Source organism: Ranitomeya variabilis, chromosome 1 (assembly GCF_051348905.1).
Source record: "Ranitomeya variabilis isolate aRanVar5 chromosome 1, aRanVar5.hap1, whole genome shotgun sequence".
Lineage (NCBI taxonomy): Eukaryota > Metazoa > Chordata > Amphibia > Anura > Dendrobatidae > Ranitomeya > Ranitomeya variabilis.
In genome coordinates this window covers 763,425,479-763,448,970 of record NC_135232.1, presented here as the reverse complement: position 1 = coordinate 763,448,970, position 23,492 = coordinate 763,425,479, and the positions used below count along the sequence as shown (strand labels likewise).

The 23,492-nt window shown below is 44.1% G+C and overlaps 1 protein-coding gene across 2 annotated transcripts in view; it reads left to right on the top strand.

Moving 5' to 3' along the window:
* FAM32A (family with sequence similarity 32 member A) overlaps positions 1–23,492 on the top strand; it is a 46,747-nt gene that overhangs the window by 10,092 nt on the left and 13,163 nt on the right. For both annotated transcript variants that reach the window (XM_077271804.1, XM_077271797.1), the window contains exon 2: positions 7,480–7,621. In XM_077271804.1, coding sequence (XP_077127919.1) covers positions 7,480–7,621 — 142 coding nt within the window. The remainder of the gene's footprint in view (positions 1–7,479; positions 7,622–23,492) is intronic.

Below are 23,492 nucleotides of genomic sequence, written 5' to 3'. Positions count from 1 at the left end.
AGGCATTGAAGCTATGGACTGGCCACATCTGGGACATCATGTCTCGCACCATCCACCAATGTCACGTTGCACCACAGACTGTCCAGGAGTTGGCGGATGTTTTAGTCCAGGTCTGGTAGGAGATCCCCCCAGGAGACCATCTTCTGCCTCATCAGGAGCATGACCAGGTGTTGTAGGGAGGTCATACTGGCACATGGAGGCCACACACACTACTGAGCATCATTTACTTGTCTTGAGGCATTTCCACTGTAGTTGGATCAGCCTGTAATTTGATATTCCACTTTGATTTTTGAGTATCATTCCAAATACAGACCTCCATGGGATATTAATTTTGACTTTCATTGATCATTTTTAGGTTTTATTGTTCTCAACACATTCCACTATGTAATGAATAAAGACTTGCAACTGAAATACCGTATATTCTTGAGTATAAGCCGAGAATTTCAGCCAAATTTTTTTAGGCTGAAATTGCCCCTCTCGGCTTATACTCGAGTCATTCCCAGGGGTCGGCAGGGGAGGAGGTGCGGCAGCTGTCTAATAATATTCACCTGCTCCTGGCGTGGTCCCTGCACATCCCTGCTTCTCCGGGCACTGACAGCTTCTTCCTGTATTGAGCGGTCACGTGGTACCGCTCATTACAGTAATGAATATGAACGCGACTTCACTCCCATAGGGGTGGAGCCACATATTCATTACTGTAATGAGCGGTACCGGTGACTGCTCAACGCTGGAAGAAGCTGTCGGCACTTGGAGAAGCAGGGACGTGCAGGGACCGCGCCAGGAGCAGGTGAGTATAACGGGGGCATTGCGCGATATTCACCTCTCCTCGTTCCACCGCCGGGCTCCATCTTCTGCGTCGTCTATCTGTGACGTTCAGGTCAGAGGGCGCCATGACGTGTTAGCGTGCCCGCCGCCCTCTGCCTGAATAGTTACTGCATAGGACGCTGAGGAGCAGCGGGCAGCGACGAGCGACCTCTCATCAGTGTCATTTTTTTTTTTTTTTTTTTTTTTTAAATTGCTGCTGCAGTTTTCCCAGTTTTTTTTGTGAAAAAAAATTAGGGGTCTCGGCTTACTCGGATCAGCTTATACTCAAGTATATATGGTATTTCATTCAGTGATATCTAGGATCTGGTATTTTAGTGTTCCCTTTATTTTTTTGAGCAGTGTATATACGTGTTACACAGCAGTCTGTCCCGTGTACACTGTATATATAAATATGTGTATTACACAGCCGCTGTCTGTCCTGTGTACACTGTGTAGTAGTAGTATTATTATTATTGTGCCATTTATTCCATGGCGCTTTACATTTGAGGAGGGGTATACATACTAAAAACAAGTACAATACCCTTAAACGATACAAGTCATGACTGGTACAGTAGGAAAGAGGACCCTGCCCGCAAGGCCTCACAATCTACAAGGGATGGGTGAGGATACAATGGGCGAGGGGAGAGCTGTTCGTGCAGCAGTTTGGTGGATCGGTGGTTACTGCAGGTTGTAAAGCTTGTCGGAAGAGGTGGGTCTTCAGGTTCTTTTTGAAGGTTTCCATGGTAGGTGAGAGTCTGATATGTTGTGGTAGAGAATTCCAGAGTAGGGGTGATGCACAGGAGAAATCTAGTATGTGATTGTGGGAAGAGGAGATAAGAGGGGAGTAGAGAAGGAGATCTTATGAGGATCGGAGGTTGCGTGTAGGTAAGTACAGGGAGACGAGGTCACAGATGTATGGAGGAGACAGGTTGTAGATGGCTTTGTATGCCATGGTTAGGGTTTTGAACTGGAGTCTTTGGGTAATGGGGAGCCAGTGAAGGGATTGACAGAGGGGAGAGGCAGGGGAATAGTGGGGGGACAGTTATGTATATATGTGTGTTACACACCCACAGTCTGTCCCATGTACACTATGCATGTATATATGTAGGTAACACAGCCACAGTCTGTCCTGTCTACACTATGTATGCTTAGTACAAGTTAGTGGTGGTTAGTTAATTTCCATTAAGGTACCGTCACATTAAGCGATGCTGCAGCGATATCGACAACGATGCCGATCGCTGCAGCGTCGCTGGAGAGCTGTCACACAGACAGCTCTCCAGCGACCAACGATGCCGAAGTCCCCGGGTAACCAGGGTAAACATCGGGTTACTAAGCGCAGGGCCGCGCTTAGTAACCCGATGTTTACCCTGGTTACCAGTGTAAATGTAAAAAAACACCAAACACTACATACTTACATTGCCGTGTCTGTCGCGTCCCTCGCCGTCAGCTTCCCTGCACTGTGTAAGCGCCGGCCCTAAAGCACAGCGGTGACGTCACTGCTGTGCTTTGCTTTACGGCCGGCACTGACACATTCAGTGCAGGAAGCTCTGAGCAGCAGCGCGGACGCCGGGGGACGTGACAGACATCAGAGGGTGAGTATGTAGTGTTTTTTTTTTTTTACTTTTACAATGGTAACCAGGGTAAATATCGGGTTAATAAGCGCGGCCCTGCGCTTAGTAACCCGATATTTACCCTGGTTACCATTGTAAAACATTGCTGGCATCGTTGCTTTTGCTGTCAAACACGACGATACACGCCGATCTGACAACCAAATAAAGTTCTGGACTTTCAGCAACGACCAGCGATATCACAGCGGGATCTAGATCGCTGCTGCGTGTCAAACACAACGATATCGCTATCCAGGACGCTGCAACGTCACGGATCATTGTCGTTCTCGTTGCAAAGTCGTTTAGTGTGAAGGTACCTTAAGCCGTAACCTGTTAGCTTCCCCAAGTCCCAGAAACCAGCCCGATGTCTTTATCCCACTCTTTATACTGCTTCCAACAGTATTTCTTTAGTTTAATTTTCATAAAACTGTTTTTTGTTTTTTTTTTCATTTAGCAGGAATATCAGTGAGAGACTGGTCAATGAGCCATTTTCTTTCCCCAGACTAATCGTTCCACTATCAAGTTACAATGTGCGTTGGGGTGTCAGTAACATAACCTGCAAGATTGGTGTTACCGTCTATCTGCAAATCTATTACTCCCTGAAAATGCACAGAAAGCCTGGTGTACGCACTGCACATGCCCCGGGAGGTAGCAGTGATGCAGCCAGCCATTGCTAACTACTCTGCAAACATCTCAGGTGCCTGTGTCCTACCTCACCACTGTCTGGACATGCATCATGCATCAATGAAGCCATGGAGCATACACCTGACTTACTGTGCATTCTCAGGGAGGCAAAGATTTGTCTGGGCATGCGTCATGCACCAGTGCTGCAAGGGAGCATATACCCGGCTTACTGCACATTCTCAGCGTGGCAGAGATGTGTCTGGGCATGTGTCATGCACCAGTGCTGCAAGGGAGCATATACCCGGCTTGCTGCACATTCTCAGGGTGGCAGAGATGTGTCTGGGCATGCGTCATGCACCAATGGTGCCAGGAGCATATAACTGGGTTACTGCGCTTTCTCAGAGAGGGAATGATATGCAAAGACCTAGTGGTGGTGCTGCTTTTGCAAACCATGTTACTTCCACAGGTGTACAGTATTATGATTAGGGGCTAGGGTTGGAAATAGGATTAAGAATAGGCTTGTGGTTAGGGTTATGGTTAGGGTTAGGGGTGTGTTGGGGTTAAAGTTGGGGTTGGGATTAGGGTTAGGGTTGGGATTAGGGTTAGGGTTGTGGTTAGGGGTGTGTTGTGATTAGGGTTATGGCTAGAGTTGGGATTAGGGTTAGGGGTGTGTTGGGGTTAGGGTTGGGATTAGGGTTAGGGGTGTGTTGGGGTTAGTGTTGGAGTTAGAATTGAGGGGTTTCCACTGTTTAGGCACATCAGGGGTCTCCAAACGCAACGTGGCGCCACCATTGATTCCAGCCAATCTTGCGTTCAAAAAGTCAAATGGTGCTCCCTCCCTTCCGAGCCCCGACGTGTGCCCAAACAGTGGTTTACCCCCACATATGGGGTACCATCATACTCAGGACAAACTGGGCAACAATTATTGGGGTCCAATTTCTCCTGTTACCCTTGCGAAAATAAAACATTGCTTGCTAAAACATAATTTTAGAGGAATGAAAAATGATTTTTTATTTTCACGGCTCTGCGTTATAAACTTCTGTGAAGCACTTGGGGGTTCAAAGTGCTCACTATACATCTAGATAAGTTCCTTGGGGGTCTAGTTTCCAAAATGGGGTCACTTGTGGGGGTTTCTACTGTTTAGGCACATCAGGGGCTCTGGAAATGGAATGTGACGCACGCAGACCACTCCATCAAAGCCTGCATTTCAAAACGTCACTACCTCCCTTCCGAGCCCCGACTTGTGCCCAAACAGTGGTTTACCCCCACATATGGGGTATCAGCGTACTCAGGACAAACTGGACAACAACTTTTGGGGTCCAATTTCTCCTGCTACCTTTGGGAAAATAAAAAATTGTGGGCTAAAAAATCATTTTTGAGAAAAGAAATTTTTTTTTTTTTTCATGGCTCTGCGTTATAAACTTCTGTGAAGCACTTGGGGGTTCAAAGTGCTCACCACGCATCTAGATTAGTTCCTTGGGAGGTCTAGTTTCCAAAATGGGGTCATTTATGGGGGAGCTCCAATGTTTAGGCACACAGGGGCTCTCCAAACACGACATGGTGTCCGCTAACGATTGGGGCTAATTTTCCATTCAAAAAGTCAAATGGCGCTCCTTCCCTTCCGAGCCTTGCCGTGCACCCAAACAGTGGTTTACCCCCACATATGAGGCATCGGCGTACTCAGGAGAAATTGCCCAACAAATTTTAAGATCCATTTTTATCCTGTTGCCCATGTGAAAATGAAAGAATTGAGGCTAAAAGAAATTTTGTGTGAAAAAAAAGTACTTTTTCATTTTTGCGGATCAATTTGTGAAGCACCTGGGGGTTTAAAGTGCTCACTATGCTTCTAGATAAGTTCCTTGGGGGGTCTAGTTTCCAAAATGGGGTCACTTGTGGGGAAACTCCAATGTTTAGGCACACGGGGGCTCTCCAAACGCGACATGGTGTCCGCTAAAGATTGGAGCCAATTTTTCATTCAAAAAGTCAAATGGCGCTCCTTCCCTTCCGAGCCCTGCCGTGCGCCCAAACAGTGGTTTACCCCCACATATGAGGTATCAGCGTACTCAGGACAAATTGGACAACAACGTCCGTGTTCCAGTTTCTCCTTTTACCCTTGGGAAAGTAAAAAAATTGTTGCTAAAAGATCATTTTTGTGACTAAAAAGTTAAATGTTCATTTTTTCCTTCCATGTTGCTTCTGCTGCTGTGAAACACCTGAAGGGTTAATAAACTTCTTGAATGTGGTTTTGAGCACCTTGAGGGGTGCAGTTTTTAGAATGGTGTCACTTTTGGGTATTTTCAGCCATATAGAACCCTCAAAATGACTTCAAATGTGAGGTGGTCCCTAAAAAAAATGGTTTTGTAAATTTTGTTGTAAAAATGAGAAATCACTGGTCAAATTTTAACCCTTATAACTTCCTAGCAAAAAAAAAAATGTGTTTCCAAAATTGTGCTGATGTAAAGTAGACATGTGGGAAATGTTATTTATTAACTATTTTGTGTCACATAACTCTCTGGTTTAACAGAATAAAAATTCAAAATGTGAAAATTGCGAAATTTTCAAAATTTTCGCCAAATTTCCGTTTTTTTCACAAATAAACTCAGAAATTATCGACCTAAATTTACCACTAACATGAAGCCCAATATGTCACGAAAAAACAATCTCAGAATCGCTAGGATCCGTTGAAGCGTTCCTGAGTTATTACCTCATAAAGGGACACTGGTCAGAATTGAAAAAAACGGCAAGGTCATTAAAGCCAAAATAGGCTGGGTCATGAAGGGGTTAAGAGACGCAGCATCTTTTCACAGAATACTGCGCCCTGCTGCAGCTCAGGATCGCTGACAGCAATATCAACACTGTGTCCTATAGCACGGAACCTCGCGTTCAACCTACTAGGAAAAGAGCCTCGCGCTCAATGTTTCCTGTCCCTAACCTGAACAACAGTGATTAACAGACTATCCTGTCACAATATTCTAAACCGTTGGGAGGCGGTCTCCTTGTGAGACCCCTCCACTGAAATTCTGGTGGTCCCCCCCTTGGGACGTCTTAATTACCTGTTAGTACAAAATTTCTGGTGGTTCCCCTCTTGGGACGTCTTAATTACCTGTTAGTACAATATCACAGAGGCTGCGTCTCCTATCCCTTTCTCTAAGCCGCCCCGCAATCTACAACTTGCTCAATCTTTCACTCCACTTCACTACTAGACAATAGTCACGGGTAGGGTGGTTGAATGGAGTACAATGACCGGTGGAGGAGGTATGGTGTACACGAGGACGCGCAGGATGCGACGTCTCTCAGTTGCTGGTTCAGAGCGTGGCACGGGATCGCGCTCGGTCTCACCACTCGACCGGTCACCCCTCAGATCCAAGGAGACCACAGACAAACCAATAACGGCTGAGACACTAGCAGGTGTGACACATACAAAGTATATGATCTCCACTTACCGTGTTTGGAGGTTGATCAGTCCTCGAGGTCAGCCACTACGGGTGTCGTCCACGGACACCCAGGAATGGGTCCAGGGGGTCTCGGATCGCTGGCCACGCCCCACGTTGGCTGCGCCTAATTGTCGGGGTCGTCACGACAATAACCCTCATTCACCAGTCATCCCAAATTAGAGTATGAGCAGAGCATGTGGTACCGGGTAAGAATGAGTCAGACAAAGGGCTGGTTCAATCTCAGTGCATGCTCGTGCGTCTACAAGTATCGGCAACGATCACAGCAACTGACTTTATTTCCGGATACGCAGTACTATATCGTTTTAGAAAAAGGAATGCAATAGGCGGGGTTTAAGCAGTACATATCTAGTATTCAGCCTTCTGATTTGTCCTGATGTCTTCTGGTGAATCCTCCTTTCTTCACATTCCTGAAGTTTCAATTTCAGAAGAAATGATACTTCTTTCCTCAGAGACGAAAAGTAGGGCAAAGGTGAATACTGGCAGCCATTTTAAATACAGTTACATTAGCATCTGCAAGCATGGGGAAAACTTATTGTTTCACATAACAGTACAAATAATTTATAAAGATATATCTTTTTCACCTTGACACTTTATTCATTCCCTGAGTCCTAGGGGATGAATGGAGTGGATTCTCATGGTGATAAATTGTTTTCACCGAATAACCCCACTGTAATTGTGCATCACGGTTACGGTGTGGGCACAGTAGATGTGCACGAGCCTTCTGTAATTTACACTCAGCACTCCGCTATAATGGGAATAACAAGTATTTCCATATAGCTGTTGTGTGGGTCCCTAGAGTCAATTCTACCTATGGGCCGTAGGCATCCCTGTCTGACATTGGACCACCCCTTATGTAGTATGTAGCCGCTGCAGCCATTATTTATCCTTCTCTTCTAGTTCTATGTATATTTTACTGTCATTCATGATGATTTTTTTTTTCTTAATTTCCTTTTTTAAAATTTTTGATAATGGGACATTTTGTGTTCTAGGAAGAAGAAGAAGGATAAAGCGAAGGGTAAGATGATAGAACAGATGATGACCAACAAGAAAAATGAAGATGAGAAGAAGAAGCCTGCTTTAGATAAAAGAACACCAGCACAGATTGCATTTGAAAAGATGCAGGAGAAAAGAGTAAGCAAAATAAGAATATCATAACTGCCGTCAATGATCTGATATTCTGTGCTATATTATTTATATAGCACCATTGATTCCATGGTGCTGTACATGAGAAGGGGTTGCATACAAGATACAAATATCACTTAGAGTAAACAAACTCACCATGGCAGACTGGTACAGAGGGGCGAGGACCCTGCCCTTGCGGGCTTACATTCTACAGGATGGTGGGGAAGCAGACAGTAGGTTGGGGGTTGCAGTAGCTCCGGTGGTGAGGTGGCAGTGTGGGCATTGTAGGTTGTAATCTTTCTTGAAGTGGGTTATCTGGGTCGGTTTTCTCTCTGAAGGATCCGAATGCGGTGGATAAATGGACGTATTGAGGCACAGAACTCCAGAGGATGGGGGATATTCAGGAGAAGTCTTAGAGGCGATTGGAATGAATAAGTGTGGAGGAGAGGAGGAGGTCTTGGGAAGATAACAGAAAATTAGCTCAGAGATGTACGGAGGAGAAAGGTTAGATGTCTTTGTTGAATGGTCAGTGTTAGTAGTTTCAACTGGATATACTGGGTAATGGGAGCCAGTGAATGGGATTTGCAAAGGGGGAAGCGGACGAGTAGCAAGTAGTGATGAGCGAATATACTCGTTACTCGAGATTTCTCGAGCACGCTCGGGTGTCCTCCGAGTATTTTTTAGTGCTCGGAAATTTAGTTTTTATTGCCGCTGCTGAATGTTTTACATCTGTTAGCCAGCATAAACAGATGTGGGGATTCCCTAGCAACCAGGCAACCCCCACATGTACTTATGCTGGCTAACAGATGTAAAACATTCAGCTGCGGCAATAAAAACTAAATTTCCGAGCACTAAAAAAATACTCGGAGGACACCCGAGCATGCTCGAGAAATCTCGAGTAACGAGTATATTCGCTCATCGCTAGTAGCAAGGAGAGAGGTGAACTGGTCAGGCAGCAGAGTTAGGGGTCATACTCGCCAGTCTCACATGTTAATACCCGGCACTCAGATCGGAGCATGCGGCTGCATAGGAATACATGCAGCCGTACGCGCCGCTCCTGAGTGCAGGCAGCAGCACTGGGTATTGAAGTGCGAGACTCATCCGAGTTTCTCGCAGGTGAATATGAGCCCTGAAGGACGGACTGAAGAGGTGTGAGAGTGCTTGCAGGTAGGCCACATAGGAGGATGTTGCAGTAGTCAAGCTGGGAGATGATTAGGGCATGCACACACATTTTGTGACAGAGAGATAAGGTAGGGAAGGACCGTGAGATGGAGGAAGGATAATGAGTTAAGATTTGTCCACATTGAGCTTGAGGAAGCGAGAGGAGGAGGATGTGGCTGATACCTTCCGAGACTTTGGACAGCAGAGAGTTGATGTTTGGACCAGAAAGAGATCTGAGTGTCCTCAGCAGACAGATGGTGCTGGGACACATGGAACTTTAACCCCTTCGTGATATACGGTGTACTAGTAATGCTGCATTTGTGCCCAGAGCGGTACTATTATGGTGCCGCAATCACCGCAGCCTCACGCTGAGTGCCGTGGGGATCGCATGCTGGTGTCAGCTGTATGTGACAGCTGACACCCCGCAGCAATGCCCACTCGGTATTTGGTATCGCCACGTCTGTAGTGACCCGCTCTATAAAACTGTCCCAGCAGTTAACCCCTTCAGTGAACACCGTAAAAAAAGAGGCAAAAAACAATGCTTTATCATTATACCGCCGAACAAAAAGTGCAATAAAACGCGATCAAAAATATGAATGTAAAGAAAATACAGCTCCATGAGCAGAAAAATAAGAAAGTTACAGCTCAGAATAAAGCTTTGCAAAACTAATTATTTTTTTCTATAAAATAGTTTTTATTGTGTAAAAGCTCCAAAACATAAAGCTATACTGTGGGTACAATAAGTATTCAGACCCTTTTAAATTGTTCACTCTTTGTTTCATTGCAGCCATTTGGTAAATAAAAAACAAAAAAAAATTCTCATTAATGTACACTCTGCACCCCATCTTAAATGAAAATAAATATAGAAATTTTTGTAAACTTAATGAAAAAGAAAAACTGAAATATCACATGGTTATAAGTATTCAGACCCTTTGCTCAGACACTCATATTTAAGTCACATGCTGTTCATTTCCTTGTGATCCTCCTTGAGATGTTTCTACTCCTTTATTGGAGTCCAGCTTTGTTTATTTAAACTGATAGGACTTGATTTGGAAAAGCACACACCTGTCTATATAAGACCTCACAGCTCACAGTGCATGTCAGACTAAATGAGAATCATGAGGTCAAAGGAACTGGCCAAGGAGCTCAGAGACAGAATTGTGGCAAGGCACAGATCTGGCCAAGGTTACAACATAATTTCTGCAGTACTCAAGGTTCCTAAGAGCACAGTGGTCTCCATAATCCTTAAGTGGAAGAAGTCTTCCTAGACCTGGCCATCCAGCCAAACTGAGCAATCGGGGGAGAAGAGCCTTGGTGAGAGAGGTAAAGAAGAACCCCAAGCTCACTGTGGCTGAGCTCCAGAGATGCAATGGGGAGATGGGAGAAAGTTCCACAAAGTCAACTATCACTGCAGCCCTCCACCAGTCAGGCCTTTATGGCAGAGTGGCCCAGCGGAAGCCTCTCCTCAGTGCAAGACATACGAAAGCCCACATAGAGTTTGCTGAAAAATACATGAACGACTCCCAGACTATGAGAAATAAGATTATTCGGCCTGATGAGATGAAGATAGACCTTTTTGGTGATAATTCTACGCCGTATGTGTGGAGAAAACCAGGCACTGCTCATCACCTGTTCAATACAATCCCAACAGTGAAACATGGTGGTGGCAGCATCATGCTATGGTGGTTTTCAGCTGCAGGGACAGGATGACTGGTTGTCATTGAAAGAAACATGAATGCGGCCAAGTACAGAGATATCCTGGATGAAAACCTCTTCCAGAGTGCTCTGGACCTCAGACTTGGCCGACGGTTCACCTTCCAACAAGACAATGATCCTAAGCACACAGCTAAAGTAACAAAGGAGTGGCTTCAGAACAACTGTGACCATTCTTGACTGGCCCATCCAGAGCCCTGACCTAAGCCCAATTGAGCATCTCTAGAGAGACCTGAAAATGGCTGTCCACCAACATTCACCATCCAACTTGATGGAACTGGAGAGGATCCACAAGGAAGAATGGGAGAGGATCCCCAAATCCAGGTGTGAAAAACTTGTTTCATCATTCCCAAGAAGACTCATGGCTGTATTAGCTCAAAAGGGTGCTTCTACTCAATACTGAGCAAAGAGTCTAAATACTTATGACCATGTGATATTTCTGTCTTTCTTTTTTAATAAATTTCTGTGTTGTTTTTTTTTTCCAGTCAAGATGGGGTGCAGAGTGTACATTAATGAGAAAAAAATGAACTTTTTTGAATTTACCAAATGGCTGCTAGGAAACAGAGTGAAAAATTTAAAGGGGCCTGAATACTTTCCGTACCCACTGTAAATGAGGTATCGCTGTAATCACTGACCCGTAGAATAAAGCTGCCTTATCAATTTTAGCACATGCGGAGCTGTATTAAAATCCTAAATTGTTCTGTCTCCCAAAAATCAGAATAGAAAGCGACCAAAAAATGTCGTCATGTGCCCGAAAATGGTACCAATAAAAACACCAGCTTGTCCTTCAAAAAACAAGCCCTCGCATGACTGTCGGCTGAAATATGAAAAAAATTATAGCTCTCAAAATATAGTGATTCGAGAACAAGTTTTGCAATAAAAAGCGTCTTTTAGTGTGTGTGTGACAGCAGCCAAACGTAAAAAGCCGATATAAATCTGGTATTGCTATAATCGCACTGACCCTAAGAATAAAGTCACCTAATCACTTACACTGCACGAGGAAAGGCATAAAAAATAAATCCAATTCTTCACATGCTGTAGATTTTTTTTTCATTCTCCCAAAGATCACTTTCACACATCAGTTTTTTGCTGTCGGGCTCAATCCGGCAAATTTTGAAAAAACGGATCCGTCGCAAATCATGAAAAACTGATGCGACGGATCCGTTTTTTTTTACTGGATCCGACTAGCTTATCCGGTCGGGGGAGAGAGAATGCACGCTTAGTTTAAAAAAACAAAAAACTGAATCCGTCGCTGGATTCCATCATTTGATGGATCCGGCGCCATAGGGTTCCATTTTAGCAAATGACGGACGACGATGGATCCGGTGAAAAACAGATGAAACGTGAGGCCATCCATCGCTAATACAAGTCTATGAGAAAAAAAACTGATCCGGCAGCAATTTTTGCCAGATCTGTTTTTTTCAAAATTCACGTAATTGTGCGTGACAGCAAAAAACTGATGTGTGAAAGCAACCTTAGCTTTGTGCACATTTATTCTGCGCTTACATCGGGGTTTCTGTGTAAATCTCTGGAATACGTGATTCGGACAGAACCTCTGGCGGAAGACTCTCTATAATGAAGCAGATGGAGGCACTGTGGACGCCGTCTGACCTGTGATCCGGCGGTGTCTGTCTTTTTAGGATTGCATAAAAGTGCCATCGGCAACAGTTTTGTGCACTTCTGAAAAAAAGTAAACTGCAGAACAGAGGCCAGATGGAGTCCAGAGTAACTCTGCTGCCTCATTATAGTGAATGGATCCATCGGGGGTTTCATCTGAATCAAGTCACTCCAGAGATTTTGATGGAAACCGCAAAGTGAGTAGTCCGCTTAGACCACCGGATAACTGTGATCCCAAACGTTATATAAAATGTTGCCAATAAAAGCTTCAACTCAATCCACAAAAAAAGCAAGTCCCCACTCAGATCTGTCATCTGTTAATGGAAATATAGGAGGCATCCATGTTACTGCTAGTACAAAGGCTCTGGAAAAGCAAAATGGCTCCTCACCCACCAAAAGAAATTCAGCAAATTCTCCGCTCCCAAATCCAAATACCCCCCTCCCTACTGAGCCACAGTGTGCCTAAACAACATTTAGCTCCCACATGTTTGGCATTTCTGTAGTGATGAGAGCACACCTAAATTACAGGTGTGTGTCTCCAGAAGCATGAGCTGGGCATAATGTACTGGTGAATGCAACATACTGATCAGTACAGCAGCAGTTTGCAATTTTCACTCAGCAACATCCACTGCTGCCTGTTTCTGGAAAACACCCATGGAGTCAAAATCGTCACTACATCTGTAGATAAATTCCCAAAGGGGTATAATTTCCAAAATGAGGTCCCTTATGGGGGTTACATCTGCACTGTAATATGGTGCTACTTCCCTTCTGAGCTTTGCACTGTGCCTCAAAAGTAGTTTTCGACCACATATGGGGTATCGGTGAACTCGGGAGAAATTTGCACAACAAACTTTGGGGTCCATTTTGTACTTTTCCCCTTGTGAAAGTACAAAATTTTGTAGCTAAAAAGGATTTTTGTGGGAAAAAAAATGTTGTTTTTTGGGGTTTTTTTTAATTTTTTTACGTTATATACTTCAGGGGCTCTTCAAACACGACATAGTTTCCGTGAATTATTCCATCAAATTTTGCATTCAAAAAGTTAAATGGCGCTCATTCCCTTCCAAGCCCTGCCGCACGCCCAAACAGTAGATTTCCCCCACATATGGGGTATCACCATGCTCAGGAGAAATTGCACAACAAAATGTATGGTCCATTTTCTTCTGTTACCCTTGCAAAAGTAAAAAAAAAAAAAAAAAAAAATTTGTGAAAGTAAATTATTTTTTCTCCTTCCACATTCCAAAAATTCCTGTGAAGCACCTGGAGGGTTAATAAACTTCTTGAATGTGGTTTTGAGTACCTTGAGGGGTGCAGTTTTTAGAATGGTGTCACTTTGGGGTATTTTTAGTCATAGGCCCCTCAAAGTCACTTCAAATCTGAGGTGGTTCCTGAAAAAAAAAAAAATGGTTTTGCAAATTTTGTTGTAAAAATAAGAAATTGCTGGTCAACTTTTAACCCTTATAACTTCCAAACAAAAATATATTGTTTCCATTGTGCTGATGTAAGGTAGACATGTGTGAAATGTTATTTATTAACTATTTTGTGCAATATGTCTCTCTGATTTAAGGGCATGAAAATAAAAAATTTGAAAACTGTGAAATTTTCGGCAAATTTCCATTTTTTTCACAAATAAACGCAAGTCATAACGAAGAAATTTTAACACTATCATAAAGTACAATATGTCACGAGAAAACAGTCTCAGAATCACCGGGATCCGTTGAAGCGTTCCAGAGTTATGACCTCATAAAGTGACAGTGGTCATAATTGTAAAAATTGGCCTGGTCGTTGAGGTGAAAACAGGCTTCGTCTCAAAGGGGTTAAGTTGACCCAGGCGAAGGGTATACATGGAGAAGAGTAGGGGTCCTAAGACAGAGCCTTAAGGGACTCCAACAGAGGGGTCGGGATGAGGGGATAGTGTGAGAGATGCTAAATGTGCAGTTGGAAAGGTATGAGGAGATCCAAGAAGAGAAGATGTGTAGTAGGATGCAGTTGCCAACTGTGTTGAAGGCAGAGGACACGTCTAGAAGGAGGAGTATAGAGAATTGTCTGTTAGCTTTAGCTGTAAGTAGGTCATTAGTAATTTTGGTCAGCGTAGTTTCAGTGGAATGGTTTGGGCGGAAGCCAGATTGTATGTTGTCGAAGAGCAACACAGAGGGAATGGCCGATACTTGCCATTGAAATCTCCTAGTGATGTGTTTAGAATAGACTTTTAGCAATTTTGACAGGTTATCTCAGAATCAAGGATTTTTTATTTTTCCTTTTAAAATTTCTGTTGTCAAATGGCTTTCAAATTTCAAACTTGTCTCATCCTTTTCTCTTCCTGACAATAACTGTTGGGGAAGAGTTGGAAGGGCCCCATATACATCAGATAGTCATCCTGCCTCCCCAGAAACATTGTGTTTGGCGACTTTCCTCTCTGTGTGGGATTTCTTGTAAAGGGAACCTGTAAAGTGATTCCTGTTGCCTAAACTAGAGGCTGAAGGAATGAGACCAGCTGCGCTATTGCAGCCATAAACGTTCTCTTCTGAAACACTGCCCCATTTCTGAGAAAACATGCTTTGAAAAGCTGGTGGGAATTGTGCATCTCTGACTAGTCCGAGCCAAGTGTACCGCAGCTTCTCATCCTGCTACCCTACACTGACAGGTCTCTTGCTATCTACACACATTGGGAGAGCTCTGTGAGTCTAGGAGAGCAGGTCAGGGAGAAGCTGCCAGAAACCTGCCTCGGACAGATCAACTGAGGCGCTGAGTCCCCAAATAACTTTTCAAACTATGTTTTTCTTTTCTGAAATGCTGCAGCTAATAAAGAAGTAACTAAGGCCGGGTTCACATTAGTGTTTGGGGGCTTTGCGTAGGGCTGCGGATGTTGTCCGTTAAGCCCCGCCTACTTCCGCATGCGTCCTGCGTACCTATCTTTAACATTGGGTACGCAGGACATGCGGATGCGTCGTTTTGATGCGTCCGCCGAGCGCACGGGAACGCAACAACGCAGATAAGGCTTGTATAGGACGCCAGTCACACAGAAAAGTGCGATGCACAGTGTGCGGATTAAAGCACCGTATAAGAGAAGTCCATACGATTAGCTCAGGCCGGCTGCCCAGCATTAGGCTATGTTTCCACGGTCAGGAAATGCAGCGAAAACCCCGCTCCGCCCAAAGCGCCGCCCCCCTTTGTACATGTGGTGATTCCACATGTGTTCATTGAACACATGCGAAATCAACGCATCGTATTCATAGACTGGGTCTCTGCAAGATAAATAGACATGCTGCGGTGTAGAAAGATGCGCCGCATGTGCGTAAACACAGGGCCGTCGGATGCGGTCGTGCGCACATAGTGGAGATGGGATTTCATAAAATCATCATCATGCTGTAACATCTGGACGCTGCGTCCATCCGCAGCAAATCTGGATGTATTATGCCACATGGAAACACCCTTCTATAAATGCACCCCACAAAGACAGATTCCCTAAGCTAACATTAAAGGCCTGACTGAACCCTGCAAAAGACAAAAAAGTACAACAAAAAAGATGTATGAAATACATAACGTATTTGTCAATATTTTGGCCAAAATACATAAGCTTGCAACCCAAGTCAAGGGTCCTGTTTGGATTGATATGTAGATAAGGTTGAAGAGCTGTTTGTAGATCTCAAGCCTCTGTCACTCCAGCTCTATTCCCCAGCCAGCACCACCTCTTCATGGTTGACTGCTCTTTTGCCTGAAGTCACACGGCATAGAGGCTCTCAGTAATGTAGTCGGTGGCAGAGCTGGACAGGAAATAGAACTGGAGTGACAAAGGCTTTATTGCCTGACTTGTGTTTTAAGATCTACATGCCCATATAAATTGAATGTATGAAGAAAAATAGAGCAAATTTGTCCCAGATAAAAAATAATTTATTGAAAAAACATATTTAACACAAAAAGTAATGGTCAAATTACAGACAAAGTAGATAGTTCCAGTACAGTAGGAGGTCAAAAATTATTTTAGTGGATGGGATGACCAATAAAAGTAGCACATTACATAAAGTGTCAGTGCCCGTGAAGTTAATGCGCCCATAAGTGTGCATGTTTCCATGAGGATACTAGCACTAAATGCCTCATATATAGAATAAAATAATGCAAGGAGAGTAAATAGTAATGAGAGACATAACAGAGGGGTCAACGCTGGAGAGGTGTACATCACGGTCACTGACAGAAATGGTAGTGCTGCCAGAAGACACAGAAGTGATACAAGGTGGTTGGTGCAAAAATAATCTTTTATTGAAATAACACACAAAATGTAAAAACGCCATTAAAAAACATGTTGGTTTTTTTGTCCCCACCCTGTTTTTTAATGTTTTTACATTTTGTGTTATTTCAATAAAGATTATTTTTGCACTAACTAGCTTAAATCACTTCTGTGTCTTCTGACGGCACCTCCATTTCCGTTAGTGACAGTGCCTTTTTCAAATTGTGTTTGAAGTGTTGAGTATTCATTTTTTTGGACATATGTGATTTAGAGGTGTATATCACTAGTAGGGGGCACCACGGATACAACAGTGGGATCACCCAGACCTCCAGCAATTGTAAGACCAAAAAACAAAGAAAAAAGTAGAGGTCAAGCAAATGGGGTTCACCACACAATGGATTTAGCAAAAATAGACATAATTTTATTAATATGATACAATACATAGGAAACAAGATATAAAGAAAACACACATTTAAAAACAATTAAAAAGGAAACATACTTGTTCCTTAAAAACACAGCCCATAATGGTGCTTACACCCGCGCCAAAGATAGTGGGTCAATGTCAAATAGAGATAATGCCTATATGGACATCACTATGCATGCATGCATACAAGACACCATAGGGCAAATACATAAAGGTTTGTGCAAATGGACAGAGTAACAAAAAATCCCATCAGCGCATAGCATATGCACAGTTTATACCAAAAGTGATGCTGCAAATGCAGCCCTAAATGCTAACCCTTAATAAAGGCATGTCCCTTGCTTAGATATATGCAGAGGTTAGAATCCTGACTCGCATCACCAATTCAGGCTGAAAGCGAGTGAATATACCAGGAGCCCCATGTGCAACCATGCAATACAATACCAAAAACCGATAAGGTATGACCCAGTCAATAAGGCGCAGGTGGAGCGGAGACCCATCACTAGTAGTAAATTAAATGTATACCGCTTTAAGAGAACAAAATCAACATAGCTAGTAGTATATTCCAGGGCTGTGGAGTCTGTAAGCCAAACCTCCGACTCCCACTCCTCAATTTCCATGTCTCCGACTCAACATCCCTGGATAACCCATAGTGTCCACTTAGAACCAAGTGCTGTCAGCCACTGTACTTTAAGGCCTCTTTCACACTTCAGTTTTTTGGCGTCAGTCTAAAACCGCCAGTTTCCTCAAATAACGGATCCGTCATTTTTTTTTTGGCGGATCCGTCATTTTCCCATAGACTTGCATTGGTGACGGATGGTCGTCAGTTCCATCCGTCATGCGACGGATCCGTCGAAATTTGGCGGATGTTGTCTAGATATAGACGGACATTGAAACGTTTTTTGTCAACGCCGAAATGACGGTTCGCAGCGGATCCGTCGCGTCCGTCATTCCATAGAATGGCCGCCTATGGGCGACGGATCCGTCGCGACCGTCATTTCGGCGGATCCGTCACCCCAATCCGTTTTTTCAATTGCGCATGCTCCAAAAAGTAGATACTTTTCCCTGACAACCCCCAAGTAAGGCTACTTTCACACTGGCGTTAACTGCATTACGTCGCAATGCGTCGTTTTGCCGAAAAAACGCATCCTGCAAAAGTGCTTGCAGGATGCGTTTTTTCTGCATTGACTAACATTAGCGACGCATTTGCGACGCAATGACACACGTCGCAACCGTCGTGCGACGGTTGCGCCGTGCTGTGGCGGACCGTCGGGAGCAAAAAACGTTACATGTAAAGTTTTTTGCTCCCGACGGTCCGCTTTTTCCGACCGCGCATGCGCGGCCGGAACTCCGCCCTCACCTCCCCGCACTTCCCCGCACCTCACAATGGGGCAGCGGATGCGCTGGAAAAATGCATCCGCTGCCCCCGTTGTGCGGTGGAGACAACGCTAGTGTCTAGCCCGACGCTAGTGTGAAAGTAGCCTAACGGATCCGTCAAAAAAACGGATCCGTTGGAACCGTTTTCTCAACAATTGTGACGGATCCGTCACTATGTCGGAAGTGACTGACGCCAAACAACTGAAGTGTGAAAGAAGCCTAAAATATCCACTTTGTCTGTAATCTGATCATTGTTACTTTTTTCTGTGTTTAAATATGTTTTTTCAATATATTCAATTTTTTTTTATCTGGGACAGATTTGCTCTATATTTCTTCATGTATTCATTATTATGGGAGCATCCTGTGCTATTTTAGCTCCCTCAACCACTAGGTATAGGGTCTGACGGATTATTGATATTTTTTCTTTTTTAAGGATTTCACTTATATATGCCCATATAAATTGTTTGGGGAGAGTAAAATCCTACTGACAGATTCCTATTGAGTGAAAAGTGAAAAAAAAAGTAAATTAAAAATATAGATAGAGGTTGGTTGTGGCAGTAGAGGCCGTGGGGACTCAATTGAACCCCGAGCTGGAGGTGTTCCCTGGTAAGTTCGGGACTGCTCAGATCCAGGGTCCCACACGGAGATGCATGTATAAGAAGCATGCAAATAGAAAGAGTGCTGGGAAGATCCTGGAGTGTGTGGTCGCCGAGGCGACTGGGGACGTGCGCACACGGAACCCTCTGGCACTGGCCGTGGGTCAGGGTAAATTAGAGCGCTTGCTAAACAGCAGTGTCGGGGCTCAGGTTTGGGTGCGAAGTAATACAGACATGTACTCGGAGTTGCCGGCGTGGTCCATGGCACTTCAGCATGATATAGTCAATGGGGCACAGGTAAGGGTGCGGAGTAAACGGTACCAAGGGCCCGAAGGCCGTTATTTAGGTGACAGGATGTGCTGCGAGGTTAAGACCACCCAAACCTACGGTAAAACATGAGCATGTCGTCAGTAACGGACACCGGTTTGGTGGGTGGTCCCATAAGGAAGTATGGAGGAGAAATGCAAAGGGGAGGGATTCATGTCCCGATCGATGGTTCCGGTCCCTACTTTGGTTTCTTAGTGTAGTGTCGGGTGGGGATGTCACTGTCTCGCGCCCATGTGGGGTGACAAGTGTTCAACCCCACAGGTTTGAACAGGGGAGGGGGATAAGTGAGACAGTGACCACTGTTACAGCTATGGGGGCGCTGTTTGTTCTCCCCAGGAGGCGTAGTGAGGCCATGAGGGGGTGTTACATTCGCAGGTGTGGCTGTGATTACAATTGTTAAAAGCCCTGTAGTATAGAGAGGTTTTAGATTTGAGTCTCAGGTGTGTCGGGGCCAGAGTGAAGCCTGACATCCCACAGCATACACAGTGATGCTGCTGTCCATGATGACTGGTCACGGATGAGGACAGGTCTTGTTCCTGGAGGTAGACTGTCCTGTGCCCAAAAGAAGGACCAGCATGTCACAGCTGCAGACAGGAGGATGTTAAGGCTATGTGCACACGTTCAGGATTTCTTGCAGAAATTTCCCGAGCAAAATCGGACATTTTCTGAAAGAAATCCACATGTGTTTTTCTCGCGGTTTTGTCGCGGGTTTTTTTTCCGCGTTTTTTTCCGGAGCTTCCCAATGCATTAAATAGCAGGAAAAACGCGAAAAATCCGCAAAATTAATGAACATGATGCGTTTTTTACCGTGATCCGTGTTGCCTTTTTAAAAAAAAAATAAAAAAATCATGTGCACAAAAATTGCGGGATGCATAATGTATGCGTTTTTATAGCAAAAAAGGTGAAAAATCCGCAACGTGTGCCCACAGCCTGAGGCCTGTTTACAGCTATGAGTAGAGACTGTGATACAGCGGTGCAGGACACCCATGGAACTAGTCAGAGGAGAACTAGCATGTGTAGTGACTGCAATCTAAGGGTATGTGCACACGTTCCAGATTTTTTGCTGTTTTTTTGTGTGTGTTTTCCGCTGCAAAAACGTTTAAAACCGCATACATTAACCCCTTCATGACCCAGGCTATTTTGACCTTAATGACCTGCCCGTTTTTTGCAATTCTGACCAGTGTCCCTTTATGAGGTAATAACTCAGGAACGCTTCAACGTATCGTAGCGATTCTGAGATTGTTTTTTCGTGACATATTGGGCTTCATGATAGTGGTAAATTTAGGTCGATAATTTCTGAGTTTATTTGTGAAAAAAACGGAAATTTGGCAAAAATTTTGAAAATTTCGCAATTTTCACATTTTGAATTTTTATTCTGTTAAACCAGAGAGTTATGTGACACAAAATAGTTAATAAATAACATTTCCCACATGTCTACTTTACATCAGCACAATTTTGGAAATACATTTTTTTTTTTGCTAGGAAGTTATAAGGGTTAAAATTTGACCAGTGATTTCTCATTTTTACAACAAAATTTACAAAACCATTTTTTTTAGGGACCACCTCACATTTGAAGTCAGTTTGAGGGTTCTATATGGCTGAAAATACCCAAAAGTGACACCATTCTAAAAACTGCACCCCTCATGGTGCTCAAAACCACATTCAAGAAGTTTATTAACCCTTTAGGTGTTTCACAGCAGCAGAAGCAACATGGAAGGAAAAAATGAACATTTAACTTTTTAGTCACAAAAATTATCTTTTAGCAACAATTTTTTAACTTTCCCAAGGGTAAAAGGAGAAACTGGACCACGGACGTTGTTGTCCAATTTGTCCTGAGTACGCTGATACCTCATATGTGGGGGTAAACCACTGTTTGGGCGCACGGCAGGGCTCGGAAGGGAAGGAGCGCCATTTGACTTTTTGAATGAAAAATTGGCTCCAATCTTTAGCGGACACCATGTCGCGTTTGGAGAGCCCCCGTGTGCCTAAACATTGGAGCTCCCCCACAAGTGACCCCATTTTGGAAACTAGACCCCCCACGGAACTTATCTAGAAGCATAGTGAGCACTTTAAACCCCCAGGTGCTTCACAAATTGATCCGTAAAGATGAAAAAGTACTTTTTTTTCACACAAAATTTCTTTTAGCCTCAATTCTTTCATTTTCACATGGGCAACAGGATAACATGGATCCTAAAATTTGTTGGGCAATTTCTCCTGAGTACGCCGATACTTCATATGTGGGGGTAAACCACTGTTTGGGTGCACGGCAAGGCTCGGAAGGGAAGGCGCGCTTTTTTAATGGAAAATTAGCTCCAATCATTAGCGGACACCATGTCGCGTTTGGAGAGGCCCTGTGTGCCTAAACAATGGAGCTCCCCCACAAGTGACCCCATTTTGGAAACTAGACCTCCCAAGGAACTAATCTAGATGTGTGGTGAGCACTTTGAACCCCCAAGTGCTTCACAGAAGTTTATAACGCAGAGCCGTGAAAATAAAAAATGTGTTTCCTTTCCTCAAAAATATTTTTTTAGCCCAGAATTTTTTTATTTTTGCAAGAGTAACAGGAGAAACTGGACAACAACTTTTGGGGTCCAATTTCTCCAGAGTACGCCGATGCCTCATATGTGGGGGTAAACCACTGTTTGGGTGCACGGCAAGGCTCGGAAGGGAAGGAGCGCCATTTGACTTTTTGAATGGAAAATTAGCCCCAATCGTTAGCGGACACCATGTCGTGTTTGGAGAGCCCCTGTGTGCCTAAACATTGGAGCTCCCCCATAAATGACCCCATTTTGGAAACTAGACCTCCCAAGGAACTAATCTAGATGCGTGGTGAGCACTTTGAACCCCCAAGTGCTTCACAGAAGTTTATAACGCAGAGCCATGAAAATAAAAAATAATTTTTCTTTTCTCAAAAATGATTTTTTAGCCCACAATTTTTTATTTTCCCAAGGTTAACAGGAGAAACTGGACAACAACTTTTGGGGTCCAATTTCTCCAGAGTACGCTGATACACCATATGTGGGGGTAAACCACTGTTTGGGCACATTCTGGGGCTCGGAAGTGAAGTAGTCACGTTTTGAAATGCAGACTTTGATGGAATGGTCTGCGGGCATCATGTTACGTTTGCAGAGCCCCTGATGTGCCTAAAAAGTGGAAACCCCCCCACAAGTGACCCCATTTTGGAAACTAGACCCCCCCAAGGAACTTATCTAGATGTGTAGTGAGCACTTAGAACCCCCAAGTGCTTCATAGAAGTTTACAACGCAGAGCCGTGAAAATAAAAAATAATTTTTCATTCCTCAAAAATTGTCTTAGCAAGCAATTTTTTATTTTCTCAAAAGTAACAGGAGAAATTGGACCCCAATAGTTGTTGTCCAGTTTGTCCTGAGTACGCTGGTACCCCATATGTGGGGGTCAACCACTGTTTGGGCACACGTCGGGGCTCGGAAGAGAAGCAGTGACTTTTTGAAATGCAGATTTTGATGGAATGGTCTGCGGGTGTCACGTTGCATTTGCAGAGCCCCTGATGTGCCTAAACAGTAGAAACCCCCCACAAGTGACCCCATTTTGGAAACTAGACCCCCCCAAGGAACTTATCTAGATGTGTGGTGAGCACTTTGAACCCCCAAGTGCTTCACAGAAGTTTATAACGCAGAGCTGTGAAAATAAAAAATAATTTTTCATTCCTCTAATATTATGTTTTAGCAAGCAATTTTTTATTTTCGCAAGGGTAACAGGAGAAATTGGACCCCAATAATTGTTGCCCAGTTTGTCCTGAGTATGATGGTACCCCATATGTGGGGGTAAACCACTGTTTGGGCACACATCGGGGCTCGGAAGGGAGGGAGCACCATTTGACTTTTTGAACGCAAGATTGGCTGGAATCAATGGTGGCGCCATGTTGCGTTTGGAGACCCCTGATGTGCCTAAACAGTGGAAACCCCTCAATTCTAACTCCAACACTAACCCCAACACACCGCTAACCCTAATCCCAACACACCCCTAACCACAACCCTAACCCTAATCCCAACCCTAATTCTTATCCCAACCCGAACTCTAACCCCAACCCTAACCACAACTTTAACCCCAACACACCCATAACCCTAACCACAAGCCTATTCTTAACCCTAATTCCAACCCTAGCCCTAATTCCAACCCTAACTCTAATTCCAACCCTAAGGCTATATGCCCACGTTACGGATTCGTGTGAGATTTTTCCGCACCATTTTTGAAAAATCCGCAGGTAAAAGGCACTGCGTTTTACCTGCGGATTTACCGCGGATTTCCAGTGTTTTTTGTGTGGATTTCACCTGCGGATTCCTATTATGGAGCAGGTGTAAAACGCTGCGGAATCCGCACAAAGAATTGACATACTGCGGAAAATACAATGCAGCGTTTCCGCGCTGTATTTTCCGCACCATGGGCACAGCGGATTTGGTTTTCCAT